Consider the following 26,150-nt stretch of genomic DNA (forward strand, 5'->3'; position numbering starts at 1 on the left):
TGGCAGACACCAAAGATCTGTATCTGTGAGCCAAAACGAAAGTAATAAATACATAAGATCGTGGAGAGCCATACTGTTACATGCATCCAGCCTCTCTTGACGTCAATGAAGTTGTCTATAAGTTAACTAAAACCAGAATTTGACCATGAATATATACAGAACTGTACACAAATTAAATGTAAATTGAACTATTCTAAAGAGACTGTATTCTGCTAAAAAAGAAAACACAGGAAATATGAAGGATGAAACTGATTACTCAAGAGAAGCTACCACAGGGACAAAATTTCCGTCCTTCCTGAAAATAAATCATAAATTGCATATACACAAATCTAACTCTCATGCAATGGCTAGAAAATAGAAATCTTTCATATGCGTCCCTATACTTATTATATAGTTCTACAGTTATAAACACACAATGATATTATGAAAAAAGCATTACGCTATGTCACCATCTATCATGTCCTAAGGAACGGGCTAGCATGTTGCAACAGCCTGGGAAAAGAGAGAGGCTAACCTCAAACCACTGCCAAGAGAGACAACATTTTAAAAAATAAAATTTAAAAGAGCGTGGATCCCCTGGGCAGTGTCAGCTTACGCCTTGACGCTCACAGACAAAAGGTGGCAAAAGTGACCGAAGCACAGCTCAGCCCTTTGTCCAACTATTCCCAGATCAAGGATTGCCCAGGCTCGCATTTACTTAACAGAAATAGCAGATGCCTTTCACTCTCTCTTGTTGAGTGTTAGCAAGAAGAAAAATCTCCCCTAGTCTAAACTAATATTACTAACATATTTTCAGAGATAACCCATTGAGAGTAAGTGCTTTTATTACCTACTGACCCCAAACCTCACTACTGCTCCTGAAAATCGGAAATAACTCACTCTCTCACAGCTTACTTAAGCTCTGGGATTGCCCCACCACCTTTGCCCCCGAGCCCCTCTCCTTCGCAGCACTGACAGGACCCCAAGGCACTGGATTGTGTCTGTAGAGATGGCCGATAATTACAAACCTGGCTGTAAGGTAAGAGCAGGTGGCTGCTCCAGCTGGTGCCCACTACCAACCCAGCAGGAACATAGCTCAGCCACTGACCCCGAGTGTCTTTCCGCGCAATGTGAGTTTTGAAAGTCACAGGGCTGACGCAGGGACTCATCCGAGCCCTTCCCAAAGCAGGTCTGCACACCCTAGAAGGGTCTTTTGGGTCATAATCCCCAAGTCTCACCCGAGGATGCCATGAAAAGATGTGCCACACTGGCAGACACACGGAGGTGGACACACGGGAGCGGCATGGACCCCCTGAAACATTATGGTGTACACTTGCATGACAGAGAGAGGAGCTCCGCACGGAAAGCCGCACAGCAGGAGCCCACAGGGCACGGCGTGAGCGGGAGGAGAGGGGAAGGTGCTCTGGTCTGGGCACAGGAACGTTGCTTCTCACGTGCACCTACGGCTGTCTCAACTGAGTGAGCATTATGTGAAACAAAAATCACTAGACAGAAATGCGTCCTCTGATTCAATGTTAAAAAAAGCTTTATTTGGGGTTTGGTTTGTTTGTCAGATCTACATTTCCTCCCTCTGCTCTATTTTATGAGAGAAGGTAACACCAGCTGTTACTGTGTCTAATGACCTGCAAACCTTTTGGTACTCAACTAATTTTTTTTTGTTCTTTCCTTTCCTTTTGTATCTGCAGTGATTATGGAAGAACCTGAATAGTTGCTAGGGAAAAAAAAAATAAATAAATCACTGCACATTTGGTATTAGCCTTCAGGTTGTGAGAACTCCCTTAAAGACAGGGGGAGCGCTCACAGCAACACTCACCCCCAATGCAGCAGGGCTGGACTCGGCACCATACGCAACTGCCTGGGCTGCCTCTGCAGGGAGGATTTGCTCCGTAAGATGTATTAATGCTAGCATTGTAAAACATTCAGTGGCAAAGGGAACTATAGAGATAAAAAAATATTATTCTTAAATACTTCTCAAGCCCCCTGAGGACAGAAGATTGCAGGCGTGTTCAGATCTAATATGCCAGCTAGACAGGGAGGTTTCTGAGACCTGGTCATGCAGGGAATTTGCAGAAGGTATACCTGTACCTCGCTATATAACCTTGGGCTGTTCACCCAAACAGAGCACGGCTTAGGGTGCTGTCACATAAAAACACAGATTAGGAAGGTGAAACCTTCCCAGACTTCTCATTTCTCTTTATTAAGCAATAACAGCAAAGAGATTTCCCACCGCGCTTAGGGAAAGCTGATCAGCTGGACTAATCTCTAGGGCACGCACGGCCTGTGAAAAATATTGCAGTAGGCATCCTAAAAGCACCAGTCTTATAAGAGTTAAAAAAAGGTTTCTGAGAGAAAACCAGAGTTTAGAAGGGGGACAGAGGGAGAGAAAAGAACCCTGGCATTTCACAAAAAGAAAAGGGAGCCAGAGAGACATGCAGTCTGAGGCTGGGAAAAAGGCCTTTGTCTTCAATAGCTGTTTGTTAACTTGCTGTCATGTGTGTCTTTTGGGCCCTTTCTTGTCCAGATAGACTCATTTATTAAGTCCATCCAAAAACACTTCTGCGGTGCAAGCTACTCACAGGTTTGGGGTAGGAAGATTCAACATCAACTTGTTTCAGCTCAGTCTGTTTCGCTTCACAAAAGCGGCTGAGAGACAGCCAGGATCTCAAGGCAGCCAGAGGAGGTCTTGCATTGGAGGAAGATTTAGAGAGGGTTCAATGAACAGATGGCCAGCTGAGAAATAAGGCCTAATTAGGGTGACATTTTTGTCCCAAAGTGTTAATGGCTGAAGCACAGCAAAATATGCACCAGCCCACAGAAACTCTTTGAACTAGGGTGCTCTCATGGTAACTATCACTAATACACTGCCTACCAAAAAGAGATGTCTTTTTACGTTGTACTCCAGTTGGGTGAAATTGCTTTGATTACTCCCTCTTCATGCAGAAAATCCGAACTGCAATTAAATTAATTCACTTTATAAGAATGTCCCATTTTCCTGATTAACACCTTCGATGTTCAACAATAAGCATCTTTCAGTAAAATCTCGCACGCAGTGCTCCACTCCATCAGCTCCACCGGGCAATTTCTACAGACAGGCCAACCAGATAAAGCTTCATATTGGTGAAAGTGTGGGTAGTATTTAAAATAATGTCTTTACTTTTCACTGTATCTTCTCCATCTTCAATCCTTCATTTTTCTTAAGTTGCCCTTAACCACTCGTGTCCCATGTTCTTCCCTAACAACTGCTTTCAGAAACAAGGCCGTGGTGCTCCGCCCTGCTGTACGGCTGAGTCCAGACAGCAATTGCCAAAAACTACAAAGAAAGATTTATTACAGTGCAGAGTTGATAAACAACCCTCAGTAAGGATGGTTTTGCACTGATAAGCCTAGATTTGGGTTTGCTGTCGAGAAAGTTTAAGAAATTGAAAAGTTAAAATGAATTTAATGTGGTTTTAATGTTTCAGCTTACATTAAGAACATTCGCCAGAATGGTTTTCATAAGAACATCCATTCAATTGTATTAGCTCTCTGCCTCTACTAGTATTCTCAGCTAATGCCATAATAAAAGCATTTGTCAATCACCTCTGAATTATGTACACATATTTATGCATATATTCCTACATCAGTCAAGGTCTGTCAAAACACACTACCTTACAGTCCAGGTGTTGCTAGACACCTGGGTGAGAGCCAAGAGCATCAGGCAAACAGGAGGGCTGACAGAGCCTAGAAACGTCCTAGCTCCTAAGCTTTTTCCAATCCATGCCCTAAATTAATGGCCAGAAAGATTATTATTGCTGCGCTGCTTTTGATTTGTCATATTATATCATTAATGCTACCGCCTTCAAAGAAATGTATGGAGATTCATTGTAAGAAATCTAGCAGGGGAGAGTATTGCTGGGAGCGTTGTGCTGCTTCGCTAAAACATCACTCATTTCTGTAAGTTTTAACCTTTTAGAAATCATGGGGAAGAGAAGCCCCTGTTCAGAAAATACGCAGAGAAAACACAAAGCTCTGTTTATCTATTTGCAATTCAACCACATCATCTCGCCGGTCGGGTAAACTGCATATTGCCGCACAATTGTACTCCTCTCACAGACAGCTGTTTGGTGCTACAGTATTCATCACCAAGCATCCATGGCATTAGCTCAACAATGCAGCCTCCAAAGCAATAAAAAGACCATTTTTATTTTCCATAGTCCAGGAGTTAACCCCAGCTGAGAAATAAAGACAAGCAGCAGGATTCATTTTAAACATCTGTGGGCCAGAGCCATGCTTCTTTACATTAGGCTGTGTTTAAGTTGGTTTCCAACCAGGTCTCTTGGCAAAAGGGGAACAACAGCCAGCCCCAGCGCTTCATCCAGCGGGAACGGCACAGCTGAGAACCGTTTGTAGCTGCATTGTTCCCTGCTAACTCCCAACACATTGCCAGCCACGCTGCAGCCCACGAACGCCCCTCCGCAACGCGCTCCACTAGGACAATACAGGTTAAGGCGTTTCTATAAATGGAAGAAAATACACTGCATTTTCTGCCCATTCGCCCAGATGCACCCGTGAGAAGCCAAGCAAGTCACGACTGTCCCTTCACAGGGAGCATCGGCCTGCTGGGTGCATGCGGTCGGTCCTTCCCCCGCCAGGGTGTCATGGAGCTAAGCGAGTTTGAGCGTTCCAGGCTACTTTAAGACTCCAGGAGCGATTGAGCTTAAATAACCCTTGCGCTGAATTACTAGAACAACTAAATTTTAATTGGGTAACCCAAGAAATTACAATAAAATTATCCTCATTTTTATACATAAGCTGCTTAAGGGACATGCCAGTAAACCTGGGGAGTATTCAACAGGGACAACCAGGGGGTAATGTTACCTGCGAGCAAAAAACATGGATCGATTTAGACAGTTGAGGATTAAGATATGGAAAAGCAGCTCTCGTAGCTCAGCCCAGATGAAAGGAGTCAGATGCAACGTAAAAACCTGCAGAAGGCATAACGAGCTGTGAGCCTCACCACTAGGCACGAGCACGTGGCAAGCGCAGGAGAACTAGCGTGGGGTGGAGAGGGGAGCGGACCCCAAGGAGGGAGGTGGCCGGTCGGCAATGGAAAGAGAGTATAAACAGTAAAGCAGCATTTTCAGGAACCACACTGGGCTCACCAACCACCTTAGATCAAATGAGACTGAGATTTGATAAATTAAACATCATCATCTTCAGATTACAAGATTGAGCAAAGCGTAAAGGAAGAAGTTTGTCAGCTGTTGGGAGGTAGAATATGAAGAGACAGGAGATGCTACACATAGTAATAAACCCAAGTTATTTCATCATCAGTAAGGATTTTACAAAGCTAGAGACAGCAGACGGCATCAAAATACTCAGTTCAGGAGTCCTAGTCATTTTTAAAAGTTAAGAAAAACTGCATTCTCTTGGCAGGGGAGAGGAGAGGTAGGGATGGACTGCGACGCACCAGGCTCCAAAAGGAAAAAGAAAGAGGGAGATACCCTTTTTTCACAGTCACCAAAGAAATGGGGAGAAAAGGGGGGACACCTAAGACAAATACACCTGAGAAATTCAACAAAAGGAACAGACAATAGCAAATCTTTTCCTAGACTTCTCAAACATTAAAATAAACTGCTGAAGTTGTTGCTGTAAGTGATGAACAAGGGCATGTAACAGGTCCACTTACGCATTATTTACTCTTTGGAAACAATGGGATTTTTTTTTCTTATATTTAAGAGCTTTACAATGTCCTGAGAAGCAGTTAAGGAGGAAAATAATATCTTGCTGAAGCACAACCACACTGGTAACGATGATCACTACTGGATAATTCCGTGGAGGAATGTGCTATGCAATTAAACAGCTTCTCCCTCATACACACAACTGTGTTCCCCAGCGCTCCCTTGCCCCCAGGCTGGGGAACAGATTTGTTTCTCCAGCGCAAGAGCTGGGGATAAGCCCACAGCTGTGGATGGGTGCAAGGCTCCTCCCCGGAGGTTGCACCAGGACAGGGGCAATGCACAGCTGTCCCTCAGCCCCCCGGGCACCACCTCAGGTAGCAAAGGAGGAACACTGCCCTGTGCTTGTTCCCATTCTCTCTGTCTTTGCATTGATGTGTACCAGGAGAGTCAGTGCCTTGGGTCAGAGACCAGAACCAGGCTGAGATCTACCCAGCAGTGTCTTGAAATTTTCAGCATCCTCCTTTCATGGAGCAGGCTGCTGGCCGCTCACAGAATCACAGAATGGTGGGGGTTGGAAGGGACCTCTGGAGACGACCCTGTCCCACCCCCTGCTGGAGCAGGCACCCCCAGAGCAGGGGCACAGGGCCACGTCCAGGCGGGGGGTGAATGTCTCCAGGGAAGGGACCCCACAGCCTCTCTGGGCAGCCTGTGCCCCTGCTCTGGCACCCGCACAGGGAAGGGGTTTGTCCTCATGTTCGGGGGGAACTTCCCGTGTTCCAGCTTGTGCCCGTGGCCCCTTGGCCTGGCGTTGGGCACCACTGAAAAGAGTCCAGCCCCATCCTCCTGACACCCACCCTTCAGATATTTATAGGCATTGATGAGATCCCCCCTCAGCCTTCTCTTCTCCAGGCTGAACAAACCCAGGTCTCTCAGCCTTTCCTCACAAGGGAGATGCTCCAGTCCCCTGAGCATCTTGGTAGCTCTGCGCTGGCCTTGCTCCAGCAGTTCCCTGCCCTTCTTAAACTGGGGAACCCAGAACTGGACACAGCACTGCAGATGTGGCCTCACTGGGGCAGAGCAGAGGGGGAGGAGAACCTCCCTTGCCCTGCTGGCCACACTCCTTTCAATGCACCCCATTGGACTTCTTGGACCCAAGGGCATGGTGCTGTCTCAGAGTCAACTTGTTGTCCACTCCTTGCAGACAGTTGTGGCTCCTCTCCTTGCATCTACTGACCACAGCATAATCCTGCTCCAGAGCACACCATCAAGTTCTTGCACGCTGGCAGGGTTAGCATGCTGTGCCTGTGCTTCAACTGGTGGCATGCTTGCTCTCCATCTGGAAAGCCCAAGATTAAACCCCACGCATCGGTTTTGGCCCGCCAAGGTGGGGTTACCCGCAGCGCATCTCCTGCGTGGAGCGTAGGCTAAGGAAGCTAATTTGTTCTCTGGAGTAACTATTAAAATCCTAATGAAAATTAATAACCCCATTAAATTAAAAAAGCACATGAAAATTGCAGACCTATCTGGCTGTATCTGTATTTAGCAGCAACCTTTTCAGTCCTTCCTAGAGCAACAGGTAACACTTACACCCAGTCCGCAGTTACTCTCACCTGCATTCTGCAGCACTCCAGTGCACAAAACCTGGCAAAGAGCACCTGATGAAGAGACTTGCTCTATCCTAGCTCCTGTTAGCTCCCCGTAACCAGATGGCCTGGTTTCACTGCCAGCTCCTTCCCCAGGACCAGTTCCCTTTTCCTGGATCACCTCCTAGAAGACAGACTGCAGAACTCTCCCCTAAATACCAACAGTTAATATAAAGCCTTTTCATTTAACACCCAGCATTTTTTTCCAGGCATCTGTCCCTCATGAACCCAAATCATTGGCTGCACCTTTGGTGGACTTCCAGCGCTAATAGTCATATGTCAAGATGAAAATAACACTCTACTTGGAGAGCTGGAAGTCACTCTTTAAATTATATGTTTTAAGAGACAAAATCTCAGTTGGTCCGGTGAGAAACGTGACCGACTCTGGGCAGTATCATTTTCTGACCATCACAAATGGCTTGTGTGTTACCCTAAAATTACCAAAACCTACAAACTTCTTTCATTTTTTTAGTGCTCTAGTGCTATATTTGAATGGGATAGTGTTTTGTTTCTCCCTGGATTTCTCCTCCAAATGATTATTAAATTTGACCTAGCAGAATGTAAGGCTGCCTACTCTCAGTCTTTATTTGGGAAGTAGCTGAGCCATTAGCTGTCAATTAGCATAAATTTTTCTGTTGGAGGCACTGTCTCCATTGCACGCGACCATCCTAACTCATTTTCAGGGCACAAAGAAGAAAGAGAATACACGAGCAAAGCTCTCGGTTTTTTCCCATTATTCAATTCATCTTATGCATAAATACTGGTAATACAGTTTATTAAATCCCATTTGAGGTTTTCCTTGCCTTCCTGATTCATAAATGAACAAAAATTACTTGATGATTAAAAGAAGAGCTTTTGAGGATTCAGTGTATGAAATTTGATAACAATGTATCTTTGGCTGCAATGCATTTTCTAAGAAAAGGTTAAGTTCACACACAAATTGATAAAAGTACCTATCTGCAACATGTATCATCAACCCACTGACAACCCAAACCGTGTTACTGCCCCAATTGCACTAACTCGGGTGTGATGTATATGCCAGTACATCTAACAAGATGGCCAGAATCTCTGATTCTAAGCAATTTAAACTAAAACTCCTATATAAGTAAATAGTTTCACCATTATTTAGAAATCTCCTCTACTGGTAACTGCTTCTGTGTTAAACACCCTTGGACCATGCATCCGGACCACTCTCCTGCAGAATTCTCTCTTGTATTTTTAATCTATAAAATTCTATCAGGAGCGTGACCTCCATACACAATATTTCAATAATGCCCATTATGGAGCAGCAACGGACTTGCTACAGTACCTGTCAATTTGTTTCTGAAGTGAAAACCCTTGTATCAAAGACCTTAGAGGTTTTGCCTTCACATTAAGAATTACAGCAGTGTATTTTAACGAGAAGATAGACCTCCATCCCAAGTCACTGCTGGCCTCTGCTCGCAGAATGCAATCAATGACATTTATCCCACGTCATCAGAAAGGAAGCAGGAGCGGGAAGGAGGCTGTTAGGGATGCACAGAGAGTACGGGCACTTCAACTTCTTATTTCTAACAAACTCCTCTAGCAACAGAGGTCAGGCCAGCCATTCCCAGGCCCATCAGTGCCTCTCCTGTGCATAGCCTGCCCAGTCTCACAGCCTGCCCCGGCAATACAATACTGAGTTCACTAATGATATGAACTAACGGGGAAAAAAACACACTGCATTTCATCAAAACCACAAGCCCTTATGTGACTCAACACAAGTTCTTGACATAAGCATCGCAAGCACCAAGTCACGGTGAAGCCTCGATGGCTCGGGACACAGCACGGACTATGACATGCAGGAGGGCAACAGCTCAGGCGGGCAGCAGCAAGAGCATTTGAATGACTAACACACAGTTTCTGCTTTTTCACTGCTTCAACAGGCGGGACACCCAGCCTAAAAAACTGAATTCACAGTCACCAGACTGTTCTGGTACTGAAACAGACCCTGAACACTCTCTTCTACCAAGGTTGCTGCATCCCAGGAGCCTTTTAGCATCTTCTGTTCACACCACTCTGCTAACTCCCCACCTGTCTGCCAGGACGGCGAAGGAAAGGCAGGGGCGAAGCTCCACATGCCATTACCCGCGAGCAGGGCAAGTCAGCTGTGGAGGCAGAGCCGAGCGCTGGCAGATGTGTCCAACTGAAACAGCACTTCTGTATCCTCGTGTAAAATCACTATTCCCTGGCACATGAGCTTTAAAATAAAAGGCTGGGACTTTTTTACTTCTGTGCCCTGAAATAACATCTGCTTCTATCTGGTTCTCAGTTACAGTATCTATTTAGAAAGAAAGAGGAAAAACCTGTGCTGTGGGCTTATTCTCTAGATTATTATAATATCGCAGTCTTTAGAAAGGAAGCTTAAAGCAACTACACTCAGGCACGGCAGTCTGAGAGCTTACTGGGTAAAGAGAACGTCTCATCATCTGGAACCTGTGCACCAGATTTTAAAAGCTAAGCTGTTTCTGACGTATCCCACGCTGAGGGACATACTGGGGCTCTGCTGAGGTGGGACATCATTCCTGAGTGCTCAGGGCTGCATCCTGGAGAAGACTTATGCCAACTTCTAGACTGGTTTAACATCAGAAAAAATACACAATGTAAAGACTTAAATATGTTTTGCAGATGTTTTAACTATTAAGCAAAGGAGCAGTAAAACCTCTGTAGATCTTAAGTTGTGTATGACTAAGATTACCAGTGAAATGGTTCTTCACGTAACACAACCTCCACACAATACAGTGCTACCAGAAGCCAGGGACTCGGTGACGTCTTTGGAAAAGATGCTGCATATTAAAATGAAAGTTTTATATTTTCAGGTAATCTGTGGGTTTGAGCACTTAACAGAAAGAAGGAAGCAAAGAATCCTATTGTAAAATACTATCCAAAGAAGTCTATTCTTACAGGCTAGTAAGTATGATTATTGTTTTGCCTAAAGTAAAATAAACCACCTTTTCATTTCATAGGACCTCTTCCATAACATACTATATTTGGAAATAAATATATACTATTCCTATTATGTAGGGAGATAATATTGTAAACAGAAAGGAGGTGGTCTTGCTCCCAAATTTCCAATTAAATTTGTACTTACAAATGCTCACAGTGTATATTTCCAGAGTGAATCCTCTCCAATTTTAGAATGCAGACTGTTGTAGATTAAAACTAAAGAAACACAGGCCAAATTCAGCCCTCAGCTGCATCAGTAAAGCTCTCTGAGAACTGTGGGCATTAATTTCATCTTATGCATCCAGACAAGAGAACAAAACCATTTGTTCCATCTTGTAATGCATAGAATTACCACACTTAAAAGGAAGACTGTATTTTTTGACCGAGAAGAAGCAGCAGAGACCACCTCTGGAGTCCATCAACTCCTCATAAATTTGCCAGATTAGGAAGATTAGATTTGCACCTACAGACACACCATCACCAACAGTCCTCACCAGCCTAGATACAAAGATCTCTTGCAAGTTAGTGCCTTTTGCTGCTGATGCTCCTCGCTCTAGCAAAACCAGACAGCGTAATTTTAAATAAAGAACCCAATTCTTCTCCCCCCAACATGCCTATGTATCCCTCTAGAAGTGGAAGAGCCTTTAACGCTTGTGAAATGAGGCCCCGTGAATGTAATGAAAAGCATCTTTCAGAAACGTCAGTGACATTCAAAATAAAAACTGAATCCACCAGATGTTACAAACAAGCCATAGGTTTCAGATGGCAAATACCATCAGATCCGGGGAAATACTTGCTTCAGCTGACTTCCTTACTCACACGTGAAGCGCTCAGATACATATGGTCTCCCAGCAATTCAAAAAAAATCAACTCATTAGTGTACCCAGGCACCTGTGCAACACTGATATTTTTGGTGAACATCATCTTTGATTGAGTTGACCCCATCTGTGGCCATGCCAGCCCAGGAAGGTGAGGGTGTCCTCACCACCGGTGGCCAACACTGTCCCCTCTCCCTGACACTGTCTCCTCTGCTCCAGGCTGGATCTGCTCACCAGTCTGACACAGCACAGCCTAGTAACCAGCCACCCTGACTGCCTCACAGACCCACGCCCCACGGGGCTGGATGAACCATTCCGGAGACACAAATCCTGCTTTTAAGACAAATACACTTCAGTGTCACCCTGTAGCCATGTGTCTGGTCACTTGCAGGAGACCTGAGGGACTATTTTAAGACCTGGGTAAGCCTGCTGGGTACAGACCTGCAACGGGCAGAGCCCACAGCTGCACAAACGTTTCTGCTCCCTGGGGAGGGAACAGCATGGGCAGCCGATTATCCTAAAAAGAAGGGGCTTGTCTTTTGAGTTCTTATTCAGCTCTAACACTCAGTAATATCCTCCAGAGGTCATAATGTGATATAAAAGTAGAAAAAATGGCATCACAGTTACATGAGATTTGCAAAAATATATGCTGCGCTGACACACGCTACAAAGACAATGTGCAAATGCCACCGGGTTCTCATGACAAAAAAACACAGGGACAGTGCTCAAAAAGCCTAGCTGTTTTGTAAGCTGAAGGCTGATCCCATCAAAAATAAACAGAATGAAAAGCATAAAGGTAATCCTAACATGATAGAAGTGTGGCATCATAGATTGCGTCGCTTATCACAAGCCAGACGTCCTCAGCTGACAGACAAGGTAACTGCATCAGTGAACACGCGGTTAAACACCACTTCTTTAAACCACAGTATCCCCTGAAAAGGGGCATTGCTTCCCGCAGCCATGCCAGCCCTCTGTGCAACTCATGGTGCCCAGCGAGGGAGAGCTGCTCCAGCAGTTCAGGGCCTGGTGTAGCTATGGGACACTTTATCATTATGATGAATTATTATATATTGTCAAATTGCTCCCTGCTGCTCAAACACACAGTACGCAAGATCCCTCCCCTCCATCCACCACCAAGTACACAAACAAGAAAGAAACAACAGAGTTCACCCTCCTACTAATGCGAAAAATTGTAAACTGTGCTCTCTAGTGAACTGTTCTCGCTCATGGCATGTTGATATTTCTTCAGCCGCATTCCCTCCCACAAAGTTAGAAATGCCTTCAAGATAACTAGGGGGAGGCGGAGCAGGCTGCTCTCTAAGTAAGTTCCTCAGCCACATTTGGAGCATCCTATTAATGTAAAATCTGTGCCTGCAATGCAGCTAGGGTGCCCTTCGCTCTTCTAATAAACATACTCAACGCGCCAACTCGCTGCCCAGCTCTGAACTTTTCCATGCAAGACCACAACACCTCCCACATCACTGCATGGATCCACAAACAAAGCACAGCAACCCAAAGTCAAGTCTGTATTTAGGCCAGCGCTCATGAAAGTACTAAAATGCCTTTAAGGTTCCCACCCGGGTAATAAATAACACTTGCAACCCCTCGGGGAGCCCTGCTGGGTCTCCCCTGCTCTGCAAGCCTGGCAGTTCAACAGGAACAAAGGCCGCCCCAGCAGAAAGCACTGCTTGGTAGTGGTAAGATGCCACCCAGTAGAAGTCCTAAAGTGCAAGATGCAAATGCAAAGACTTTAAGTTCTCCACCATTTTAAAAAGTCTCTGTCCTGCGCTGGCAGTGGCAGTAACAGCAATGCAAACACCACCTTTGCTGAAGACCAAACTCCACTCTCAGCTGTGCACAACTTCAGAGAAGTCCTTGCGGGAGGGACCTGCACAGACATCTCCAAGGATGGAGTCTGGCCAGAAAAATCCATAAAACTACTGACCTGCTCTCTTTTGACCTGTCTAAAGCCTTTATTGTTATTACAGTGCACTGAGATGCTGCAATAGCTGCTGATTCCCACTCCTGTGAGGAAAGGGAAAGTTTCAATCCAAAAATTGCTAATCAAGGGAATAAGCAGAAAACTGAAAATCTCTAATTGAAAGAGGAGGAGGAAGCCCACAGCCAGGCCCTCCGGTACCTTGAGTACATAGCAGCAACTTGGAAACCAAAATTACATCATTACTGAGCATTGGAGAGTCAGTGCATACGGCTTCCACAGAGGAACGGCAGACGTGTCCCTGGACAGGGTATCACGCAGCACAAGGTCAGCCACCCTAAAAGCTCCGCAGGATAAGAGCGGCCACATTCAAGGCCGTAATCAGTGTTTTGGCTACACTGCTTTACAGTTCAGCAAAAGACTCCCTGTTTTCCACTAGCACCTCTGCGAGAAAAGCTCTCGCTGCGGTGAGCCACGGTGCTCACAGCCCACCAAAGCATTACAACACGGCTCTCCCACGAGCCCCCGGCCCTGCCGGGAAGGGAAGGACTCAGGCAGAGGCAACACACGCGCCACCGCTGCGGAGCTATCACACAAGGGATATCTTCTTAACGAGTAATTCCTAAACCCTGACAATGGAATAAATCCAAATCGGAATTTTTTGGGGTGTTAAGGGGAGGTGGATTTCTCCTTACGCAGGTTTTCTGTGGAATACGTTTTGGCACAGTAGTAGCAATTGGGAGAACATACCCAAATATGCTTGTTGGTTATCTTTAAAAAATTACAATAGGTATTCTTTCTGTTTCAATGCATCTATGTGCTTATTTCTGTATTGAAATAATCCAGGCAGCGTACAAGAACTGTGCTTTGTACTAGAAATGCAAGTAACACTCTGGTCTACATGGGCTGCCGCACCTCAAGGATCGCCACTCCCTCAGAGCACCGAAAACAATTTTAACAATTTACTGAATGCCTTACAAGTGCGTCTGGGTAGTTTTCACTCCACTTGCTAAACAGAAGGGATAATTCACCTTTGACAAAGATTTGCCATCAGACATAAAACAAACATTAGCAAAACCAAACAAACAATAGCTTCGAGCTTTCCAAGTTAAAGTACTTCTCCCTGTCAGTTGTGCAACCTTTCGTCTCCGAGCCAAACAAGAATCCACTGCCGGAGAAGAATTTCATACTTAATCAATTTTTGCCTCACTCACGTTTGTAGGTATCTGACTTCCTCATCTTAACTGAAAATCCCGCGCGCTCACGATGCAGCGAGTGCCCTCTGTAATTACTGCAGTATCTGAGGATGCAGGAGTGGTATCAGCACGTGAAAACTGAGAGCTGGTTTTCCTGCCCCGCTCTGCAAAAGGACGACTTCATTTGCATCACAGTTGCTGATGAAGGATCCCCGCTGCTGCTGAACACAGAAGGACTCAGCTCATGTAAACTCTTGCACAATGTCTTTTATATTCTAATTGAAGCACTTAATCTTCTGCCAAAACCCTCCCCTAGTACAGAGAAAGCCCACCTGCCTTCTGGTCTGTATGGCAGCCTGGGTTTACAGGTGTATGCACAGCTTTATTTCTGGGAAAACACCTTGGTTGCTCGCATACCAAGCGATGGCTGACCAACACAGAGCTGGACAACCACAGTAACGATATGGTACGGTGCCAACGATTCGCCGGACAAAGCTTTTACAGACTCACTGTGTGCAAGGGAGATGCCTCACGTAGGAGGAATGGCCATCAGTCACACACCTGGTCATGTAAACTTTCATGCGTGACTAGCTGAAAGGTCACTACATTTAATCCGTACGAAGTCTGAGACTTAGCTTCCTAAGTTTCTCTTCTCCCACTCTTTTGCTGTTTGATCTGAGTCCGGAAAATCTCTTTTCATGAACACATTCAGCATGGTAAACATGCATAAGGAAAACACTGCTGACTATATCTATCCCAGATATTACAGGTTCTCATATAAAAGGATTTTCTTTTTTAAAATTTTTTAAAAAGCATTTCCCCCCAGTGTTTAGTGTCCATCATTCATCCGCTCACACATCTCTGCATTAAAGATGGCATTTGTCTGTTTTCTACTGAGAGAAAACACAGAATTAACTTCCAAGTCAAGATGATTCTTCGGACCCTCCTGACCCCCTTTGATCATCGTTTTCTCTCCTGACACAAGCTCCACCACAGCTTTGATACCGCCCTGACTTCTCCAGAAGAGAGGTCTTCCGCGCAGCACTGGTGCCACAGCACTTCGCAGGGTGTGCTGGACAGGCTGCAGCGCCCACCAGCCTCTTCAGAGTGCAGCATCTGCGGGTGAAGATAGTCTCTCCCACCTTCATCCAGAGTCACAGGCCAATTATCTTTGAAATACGCCTTGCGGTCATCAAAGAGACGTTTTTCAATTCATACGCGTGTGCATACATAAAGAGGGACAAAAACCTCACCTCCAGAATACCACAGAAAATTAAAAACTGGAAGGGAAGGTGAGAAGCAAACAAAACCATTAACTCTGTCCCAGCCCAAACCAGTACAAAACGAGATTGATTTTTTTCAATACATCAAAGAAAAAAAAAAGATGCCCTGAAACACCAGAAAATAAACAGACTGAAATGCTGCTCTTCAGCTTCTGCGTAACTAAGCTAGACAAATGAAAGACTTTAAAGGCAAGCTGACACGGATCCGATCCACAAAGGTAACTTCAAAGAGCCAAATGCCAGCTGCCAGGTCCCAGATCTCCCCCCAGTAGCTGGAGAGGGGCACAGCGGGCTTCCAATGTGTCAAACACATGTTCACAGGGGGAGGCAGCCAACATTCCCATTTGCTTTTCCCAGGGGTTATGGCAAGTGCCGGGAGGTTGGGGGACATTATTTCGAATCTCTGTCCTGTTGCTCAGTTTTGGGGGGCTCACAATAACTCAGGGTTCCTTTTCAGAAGGTAACAGGTGTAACTCTCATGCCTTGTCTTCCTCTGCAGCACCGCGAGGCTTGTGAAAGATTCATGGATTTAAAAATGCCATGAAGTACAAAAACCATTGTTTTATTTACCAAAAAGAATACCATACATTTGCCACACTTAGATATTCATTTACATGATCAAGAGAACAGGCATTTGTATTTGAAGCTCTGACACAGAGCAGAACTGCCTTTTTGCAGACAAGCTGCCGCTTCCCTGTGTGCTGGGAGAGGATCGCTCAGAAGACGTGACAACTCCAAGACTATTTTAAGAAGCTACAATTTTTAGAGAACAAGATTCACAACAATTCAGGGTTACCTGTAAGCTAGATGCTATCACAAAAGGATTAAAGTTATTACCAAACACTTCCCGGCTCAACATACAGGGCACCTTAATAATTATCATTACGTCAAATTGACTTATTCCGTTTACCTGAAGAGCGTTGCTGGCCATCAAGCAAGACCTTACGCAAACGCAATGAAAGATAGCCTATGAGCCAATGCTTTTTGTAGAGGTGGCGTGCCAGCGAACCCCACGATCCTCAGAAGCATGACTATGCCACATAATGATTTGTTCAGGGCCAACTTCTCCCAGGAAAGCTCACCCTGTTTCAGACAGCATCCTTACCATCAGCTCCCCAGTAAAACTCTGTACACAGTATTTCATTTTGACGCCGGGTAACACGCTTGCCTGTGAGAGCAGAACACAACTATTTAGGTTTTCAGTATTAGGCTTATTATGTCTGAGAGAAGAGACAAACACAACATTGACCTAACATATCTGTGAGAGCCTGCAGATACACAGAGGCTCTCATATACACATGCAACATCAAAGCTCCTCTTTGACCACGCTTTAAGTTAAATATTTGTCATAGTTAATTTATTTGATCTTCTGTATTTGCAAGGCTCAGAGCTGGGCAGAGAGCCCTTTGAAGCGCTCCCAAACACACTAAATTATTGGAAACGTTTGTCAGAAACCTGCTGCATAAACTCCACCAAGCTACCTCCATCGCCTCACAGACCCTCTCGATAACGGTGCCACCTACCTCTGCCGGAACAGCTGGCTTCAGAACTGCCGGAGGTAAACGTGTGTTATTCGTTTGCCTGTCTTACAAGATGGCAAGCAGAATGAAAGGAGTCAGCAGCGGGACATGCCAGAGCATTAGCTGGATGAACAACCCGAATTTCTGGATTGAACAATTTGCTGCTTCATTTTAATTACTAGCTTCTGAAAGACTTCAGAAACTTTGCCAATTTGTGCAACCCTCTATTCTTTGCTTTTGGCCTCAACTGTACAGTCATTTTGCAGACAAACAAGTAACAGATGTACAATCTATATTCACCCCAAGTCCTTTTATAGTAAAATGACTTCTGGCCAAATAATGTATATTTTAAAAAAATAAAGAAAAAAACAAACAAAATCCACCCCACTAATTCTTGTATTTAAAGATATCTCCCACAACACCCAAACACACACTAAAAAAACCTAAGACTTCATAAGCTCTTGGAGGCCTCAAGGATCTTCTGTCCAGGAGCAACTTCTGCCCTCAGCCAACATCCGCTCGAGGACAGCAGCCAGAACAGGCCACGAACACTGGAGAAAGCAAGGGCTCCGTGGGCTCCTGCTGCCGCCTCCAAGCACTTCTGTCTGCTGGACTGGGGTACAACCTCTGAAAGGGCAGGAGGCTGTGGTTAGTACTGCTCTCTCTGCTCCATCCAGGCAACGCAACACAGGAGAAGTCCCATCTGCTAGGGGTTTTACTGAGGATCCTTCTAACACGGGTGTTTTCTCTGGGGCACAGACCAGGCTGCACCGACTGCCATCGGCCGAGCAGCCCCAGTGCACGGCAGGGCAGTTCCCAGGGCAAAGGGCCGCAGGATGCCCGTGCGGAGGTGTCCCCGCTTGCCTCTGCAACGCCTCAGCTGGGAAGCAGTCGGGCACGCTTCCAGCTCATGATCAAGTACACACAGTTGCTCTCAAGAGCTGCAATGCAGAGTCCTGTAGGTCCACGCATCGCACAGCACTCATCTGAAGACCATTCATTTCCAGTACAAGACGACTATTATGTTGCTTTATGAATATCCTCCCCAAATATATGTTTAACGATGCACAGTTACAGAAGACAAACGCTTGTTTTGTTAGAGGTCCCATGGTAAATTGAAAACGAACACACATCGAATTTCTACAGCATGTTAGTTGAAGTATGGGCAAGCTATACATTATCCAAGTCTTTATGCAATGAAACACTTGTGAAAGGCAGTAAGGCACTATTGTAGGAAGAGACAAAGCCTGGCACAAATTAACGCTTATGTTTTCCAATATATCCATATATAATGTTGTGCACCTTGAGTTATTAAAACTACAAAGCAGTTGATCGAGGTCAAAATAATCAGTGCAAGTGAAACAGTGTTCATTTAAAACAGGGGTGCACATCACGTACCTTCTGCCACCTACAGACCCGGGAGCCCTTTGCAAAAGCAATTGGGAACACGGCATTTTGCGGCGACGATGTTACGTGGGTAAGAGCACAGCCCTTCAGGGTGAACTGCTGTAATCATATGATGTCCAAGCACTAAAAACCTGCTCATTTTACTACACTGAGCCTTCAGTATTGAAATGGACAGGATGTTATAAATGGGAAATTACTGCTTTTTAAGCAACAGCAGCTGAAAGTGCTTTTACCTGACCAGCAGGCTGTGGCCTTTGGCCCCAGTGATGCTACAGTCACTAAACGCTGGAGGCTTGGGCTGGATACTTTTTTTTTTAAAACACAATTATAAATCAAATTGAATGAGTTGGTGTCACTTATTTCCCATACCAAATTCCCAAACGCACTCTTCCAAACAAACAAAGAAGCAAACAAACAATAATTCAGCTCAGCTTGTCTAAAACGCGGCGGCACACAGCTCGCTGCAGAAGTCTTCCAGCAGCTGGAACGGCTGCTCCACTGCCGCTGCCTGGGAGCACGTTTCAAACTGCTCCTCTCAGAACACGCAACACACGGTTTTGAGCCTCGGCTAGTTTTAAGGTCTAATCTTGTGGTTACCAAAGAAAATCACATTTACCTCTGTTACTGTTTTTTTCTCAGCAGTGAGACAACCCTCTGGAGCAGGGCAGACTCCATCTGCAAGCACTCCCAGGGGACCAACTGCAAAGCCCGTCTGAAACCACCATGCCTTCTGCTGTCACGCACGCCTCCCGAGGACACAGCACCCAGAAGGGACCGGGAAAAACTCCTGCGGTTTTCTTTATGGATTCCTGCATTGGAAAGTATCTTGATCTTGATCATAATGGGCTTAATTCAAACTCAAGAGGCAGCCCAGATGCTTAAAAATAAACTGGGGATGAAGAACGTTGCTGCATTAGCATGTTTTGCATAATTCATTTCATTGTGCTGTGGAGAACTCTTCAGTTCCCACTCCGTGCAAGGTCATGATGGCAGAGCAGACACGTGCTCCTCCACAGCTTCATCCGGACAGAGCTGGGCATCAGCCTTCCCTGCCCAACCAGATCACACCGAGGAGGAGGTCTGCAAGCAAGGCACAGGGCAGCTGCGGGGGTGCTGGTGTGACTTCCTGGCCTGCTTCACCATCTCTCCTGGAAGACCACCCTTGAAAACTAAGCAGGACAAAGACCTTATCATTTTTTAAACAATTTTAAATTTGCAGTTTCTGTTATCAAAGAACACTCTGTTTAGGAGTGCCCTATTAGCACCTTAATTTAAAAGGAGCTCAAAAGGAGTCAAGTGATGAGGCCCCTTCATACGAAGCTTCACATGTGGTTAGGGACAAGTCAGCTCACCGACATCTGCCAGACACGTCCCCTCGCACGCCGAAGCACATCAGCGAGCCATGATGTAAACGGCACTAAACTCTGCTGAGGGACATCGCTGACGCCTGACAACTTGTGCCGCAGAATCTGCGGCAAAACCGAAGAGGTCGATTTACCTCCTTACTCATGCTACAAGTCAGCACTGGGCGTCAGCGTTGAAGTGGGACCATTTTTCTGGAGGTAGGTAGCGATGGTGCCACTGGAACACAAACCTGCCCCACGAGCCCCTTCCCTGGCCACCTCCTGCTCACACCCGCTCGAGAAGCCGCTGCTCAAAAGCGAGCATCACAGGCTGCAGAAAGACCAGCAGTCAGGTCAGCAAAAAAAGGCAAAAGCAAAACTGAAATCAATCACGGGGATTTTCCTCTTCTAAAGATGGACAGTAGGCTGCATTCATTCTCACTTCTCTGTCACCGAGTTGGAAGAACAGCAACCAGACTGAAAAACAAGCAGAAACGCTGAAAGCTCAAGGCTAAAAATGTTTTTGGGGGAAAAGGCAGGAACTGGCACTAGGTTTGCCTTTTATTAACACCCCAATGACCAAACAAAAGATCAGAAAGCGACTGTCAAACTTGGTTTCACTTTAGGAGGCAATCCAAGCTACAAATAACGAGGAAAAAACCCAGCTACTCCTGTAGGGTCTTTCACTCCCTTAGCTAAGAACTGACAGACCAAGATGACAGATTTAAACCACCTTTTCTAACAGGCTGGGGGGGGGGGATTATTTTATTCAGCAGGTGGAGGTCTCAAAATGAGAGCAAAACACTGCCTGAACCCCGTTAAAAACAGATCTGAGATGAAGCACACCAGGCCGGTCCCTTTTGCAACTGTAAGGAGCACCCAGCACAAAAGTTCAGGAGGGAAAAATACTCCCCTTCTTCTAAGCAGCCATAAAAGCAAAGGACACGGATTGATAATTAGCATACACACCTTCAGGCAGCTGGTTTATTGTAAAATAAGCATTTGGACTCCAAAAAGTTGCCTGAATAATTTACAATCTTCACCAAATGAGTCAAAAATATAACAAAAATAACAATACCACCATGTACTTTTGAACAAACGCATGGGGGAAATCAAACATTTTTGTTTGGTTTTGTGTTTCTGCTGGGTTTTGCTATTCAGAGAGGGGGGGGAAAAGGGTTTCTCTAGACTTTAATACCTTTTCACAGAGCGTGAAAAGCTAAAGTGATTTTTCTTCTAAATGAAAGAAAGACTAAAGGCAGACTCCAATGGCTCCAAGTCATTCAATCGTCAATCGAAAACAATTCAACAGCTACTGTTTTATTTAAGATCACCTTGTAAATTCTGAATTTCATTTTGTGCCTCTCAAATTCTTTCCCTAGCATCACCCACTACATACAATACCGCAGAAGAGACCATTTAACGCCTCGGGGCCAAGTTTTGCATGACCTTGCTTGTGAAGAGAAAATAAATAAATAAATGAAAACCAAGACCTTTACCTCTTGCACACAAGGTTAAGGAAGTTGGTAAAGATGCTTGATAAAGCTTCAGTGCACCCGAGGAAAGATGATGGTGCAGGTTAAGGGTAAAGGCAGGGGGCTTGCTAGCTCTTGGCGGGAGGAATTCAGCACCCGCAGGAGCAATCACCCTGTGAGTCCAAGGGTCACTGCACACAAGCCATCCCAGACGTGGGCGCAGCCACGGTAAGGACCTTACCCCGCCGCGAGCCAGCCCCACCAGGGCCATGCAGAGGCCCCATTCCCTCCCCAGAAGAAACTCGGGACTCGAACCACCACGCACGGTGGCCGCAGGGTCCTCCCCAGAGCCCTGCACAGCACAGGGGGCTGCAGATGGAAAGCAGGGTCTGTACTGCAAAACACCCCTACTCACACCTAAAGGAAAAAAGGTAACAATCCTGCCACCTTCGCAGATGCGCATGTTTCTCACCCTGTTTTGTTTTCCACCTTAAAAAGTTGACTGACCTGTTGTTACTCGCCTTAGACAACAGCACGGGGCAATTTGCAAGGAAATATGATGTGATGATGGGTTTATACAGCACACAGCACAAAAAGGATTAGAAAAATCTCTTTGCTGTCATTACCATGACCGGGTTTGCGGATTCAGGCTTTCCTGCCCACCAGAGACGCCCCTGCCCGGCACCCCCAGAAGCAGCCCCAGCCCTCTGGGGAGAGGGAGAAGCCAGGCGTGGGTTCAGCCCCACTGTGCAGGCTTCAAACTGCGGTCCCCTTTCACCTGGGGTTTTTGACAAAAAGCCTACTACTTTCAGACTATTCGGAGCGTATGAGCAAGTGACACACGCAGTTTGACAGAATGGGTTCATACCATCATTATAGCCCAATAAATTAAGGCGATTATTTTGTATGGAAATCGGTACATGGGAAAAATATATGCATCTACATCAGCTTAGCCATTTTTAAGTCTCCAAGGTTTCCAGGATCTGAAGTTAATTTTAGGAATGTGACTAACTTGCTAGTAGCTAAATACCCACCACAGCATCCTTGTATTCCAAACACTCAAAAAAAAAAAAAAGGAATGTTTTTACAAAAATATTCTCCTGCGATGTCTAGGTGGCAAAACTTACAAATGCCATCTACTGATTTACAAGGCAGAGTAACAGATGTGTCACCACCGAGCACAACTTCACTCTGAATTCAACCCTTCAGAAACACGTATCTTTAACACCACCCTTTATTAGATTGTTTCTCCAAGCAAAAGGTGTCATTGCTCGAATCATTTAAATGAGGCCCCGAGGAAAGAGCCCAGAGGCAGCAGCCTGTCACAAGTGAGGCCTGAACAAGAAAACGCAGCAGGTCCTTACAAAATCTGAATTTTAGAGATCTCCTTTTCCTGAAGGTCATTCCTAAATCTAATTTAGAGTCTCTCAACTTCCATAGTATTGCTTTCAAATTCCACAAAAACCACACAAACTATGCCTGACATGAGAGTACAGGATCTCAATCTAAACTCATCCCACAGCAGTTCTGTTAAATATAGGAATTACGACAAGGAATCCAATGTGCCACCAACCCCACCAAAGTGAGGGAACTAATGCTACCTCACAGATATCTCCTGCAACCATGTTATGCTCTTTAATGATTTGCAGACTCTAAACCATATATATTAGAAAACAACACATAATATATTTGATAGAGGATTAGGAAGAGGAATGGAAAACAGCTGGGAAACATTAGAGAGTTTTCACACTAAGCTTTCAAAATCTTTAACAATAGACATTAAAACTCCCTTGACTGGTATGGAAAACGATGCTCAAACAAAATCCACTGTGGAGAAGCAAATTCTAAGGGAACAAAGAAGTTCCTGTTGGCAAAGCCTTGTGTGCATTCAGGAGAAGCAGAGCTGATGCCCTGCCTCCAGGTAGGTACCATCATGTCAAAGTGAGCACAGTGGGGCCAGGAACGGGACGGTGGAAACACCTCCTACCTCCACACTCCCCTCACCCTTCAGACGCTTCCCTCCATCCTACAGGACCAGGCACAGAAGACTCCTTTGTAAAATGAAACACCACTTGGTGGGGGTAAGAGGATATTTCCTGTTAGCCTCACCGCAGATTTGTAATCCAACAGTCAAATTATGTCAATCACAGCTCATTAGGCAACAATTTACCCTGCCAACTCTGTCCTGGCTGCTTCCTCCAAACCATGTGTCATTTGCAAACGTACAACCCCGTTACCGGTTCAGAGAAAGACCACCCTGCTGCAGGAGCTGGAAGCCTGGCTTTTACCCCCTCATCTCCAAACTCACAACTCGCTGCATTGGATGGCGGTGCCATAATGTCTAGGGACGCGTTCGGCACACTTGGTTTGCAACGGCGCTCGCACACGCTGAACAATGGCCTCCTAAGCAAAAAACTAGGGTTAGTTACTAGAATTCATGATTTATGCACACTTGCCTGATGTGTCCATAGGAGAAAGCCAGGAAAGAAATCCAACACAGCTGAGGAGGAGAAGCAAGCACGTTGGGGAAGGGACAACAGCAGGAGGTTCCTGCAGACATGCATCCGAGGGGCTGAGCCAGTGCTGGCAAGCTCAAAGTCAGCGCCAGAGCTGGGATCCAGCTCCCAGTTCACCTGGCACCCCTCACGGGCAAATCGGAAACTTGGTGGCTATAACACACCGCCACTTCCCTGGACTTTACACTCTTGAGTAAACATGGAACTAAGGGAATTATTTCACTTGTTCTACCAAAAGGGAAGAATTCACATCAGGTTGAGAGGATGGAAACAACACCTAGCTTTCAAATGGAAACCTGGATCTCTCTTGGGTTACCCTCCACATTCTTCTCTTCAAAGAACACCCCATCAAACGTGGTGTCTTCCTGAAACACGCAGACAGAGCCTGGTCCTCACTAACAGAGATGAGTACAAATCTCAATGCAACAAACAAGCCAGGGAAGCACATGTACCACACCAGTGCCAAAAACAGTACCAGGAGACACAGACCCACAGGGAAAATCCTCTCCTGTTATTTGCCCAGCAGACCAAGAGGTGTGATGCAGCCAGAGCCGGCCTCGCTGGCCTTCACCTCGATCAGGTGCTGCCGCACGTGTGCTCAGCGCATCCCCAGTAATGCCAATGGCACCGTTACAGACTGGAAGAGCATATTAGCACAGTTAGATTTGAGAGCTTCACCAGAAAAGCGTGACCTGGAGCGCTTCCCATCATCTCCTGCAATTTATGCACTTCAAACCTCAAAGAGCGAGCCTAACCAAGGAGGGAGTTAAGGTGACTACGTACATTTGAAGCGGACAAGCTACTTCACCAGAGACCTTCCTCAAGACTAAGGCTGCCAACAACCCAGCAAACCCAAGCCAGCACACACATGCATCACCTCCAGGCGCACCACTGCTCATCCATCCCCTTGCTGAAAGGACAGCAGAGCTCCTGGAGAACATCAGAAGGGTAGGTTCAAAGTAGAAGAAAACTCGGGAACAGTCAACGTCACAGCATTTGCAGTAAAAATGTGACAACCTGTGCTCTCCTCACAGACATGCATGTGTTTTAGAGGGCTGCGGCTCACTGTGCTGGCTTTCCACAGGAGAGAGGAATAAAACCTCAAAATATCTTTGTGAGGCTGCTCGGGAAGAACCCTTCCCACACGTTCCTCACTCTTTGCATACAGAAATGGAGATGAACCGCTCAGCGTGATAACTGTGTACCTGTGTGCGGCTGCAACTCAACCGAGCTGCATGTTCATCAACGTCAAAGAGAGTCCTGCAAATTTCATTAGCGGTACGAAAATTGCTATTGTCAGGAAAGCCCTTCGGGACCTCACCAGGGCTCTCTGAGTACATAAGCAATGCTTGTGCCAAGGCTAATTTCTTAAGACAGCATGTAAAGAAGGTGAGATTTAGTCCTATAACCTTCAGCATCTCCTTCTTCATACTCACATCTCCCGACTAATCCACTCTCTCCCTACAGAAAATATTCATCTTTTTTTCCCCCTGACCACCATTCCTTTCTCATTAATCCCTGCTGTGCTACTGCCTACCATCTTCTGGGGTTTGACCAGTGGCACAGTCATCTTCCCCTCAGAGCCACAGAGAAAACAAAATAATAACAGCCTAGGAGTTCATTCTTTCATAAAATAGTCAGATATTTCCTGGAAGCTGCAAAAACACCAGCCATCTCCGGCTGGCTACAAGAACAGGCTGAAAGCGGTATTTTGGCTGTTCCAGCAGCAGTGTTGGGGCCCCATCTTGCAGTTCCTCCCGACGGGAACAGACCATCCAGCACCCCGTTTCTACAGACACGCATCTGCACGGCTGCTGCTCCCTCTGGCAGAGCTACAGCACTCGTCCTCTGACCCTTAATTTAAGTCCAGCTTCTAAAAACGAATGCCATCTATTCCTTTCAAGTACCACAAGAAATTACAAGCATGGTCCTGTTATCTCCCGTATTTACGTTATATGTATCCATCACGTTCTGCTTTGCCAAACAATGTCTCTTTCTTTTACTGATCTAGTCAGTCGGTCCTAACTCAAACCCACTAATTTTCTCCCACAGACCATGCACACAAATCAAGCCCGGCACCCTTTTGGCAGGTTAAGATGACTCAAGAGTTGATTCTGAGCGATGCGCTGCTTGCGGGGGAATCTCCCGTCTGCAAAGCGACCACGGGTTTCCCCGACAAGAGCAATGCAAGATCAGGCTTTTTCCACTGTGCCTAATAATCGTAACATCTCACTTGCCATTTGGCTCATCAGTGGGGGTTCCTGACTGAATAGGCTTATTCTTTTCTTAGACATGATAATCTAATTGGGTCTAACCAGAAATAATCCCCAACACACACCAGTTTGTGAATCCTCGCCCGGCACCGAGAGCATTTCAGATGCTG

General features: G+C 45.8%; 1 protein-coding gene across 7 annotated transcripts in view; it reads right to left on the bottom strand.

Moving 5' to 3' along the window:
* Positions 1 to 26,150, bottom strand: part of FMNL2 (formin like 2) — a 152,689-nt gene that overhangs the window by 125,231 nt on the left and 1,308 nt on the right. The window contains exon 1 of one of the 7 annotated variants that reach the window (XM_064450932.1): positions 23,708 to 23,862. The exons of the other annotated variants lie outside the window; for them this stretch is intronic. Within the exon in view, the coding sequence (XP_064307002.1) occupies positions 23,708 to 23,815 (108 nt within the window). The 5' untranslated portion in view covers positions 23,816 to 23,862. Of the gene's footprint in view, positions 1 to 23,707; positions 23,863 to 26,150 lie in introns of those variants that run through there. 7 annotated transcript variants of the gene reach the window in all.

This window comes from Phalacrocorax carbo, chromosome 5, assembly GCF_963921805.1.
Source record: "Phalacrocorax carbo chromosome 5, bPhaCar2.1, whole genome shotgun sequence".
Taxonomy (NCBI): Eukaryota; Metazoa; Chordata; class Aves; order Suliformes; family Phalacrocoracidae; genus Phalacrocorax; species Phalacrocorax carbo.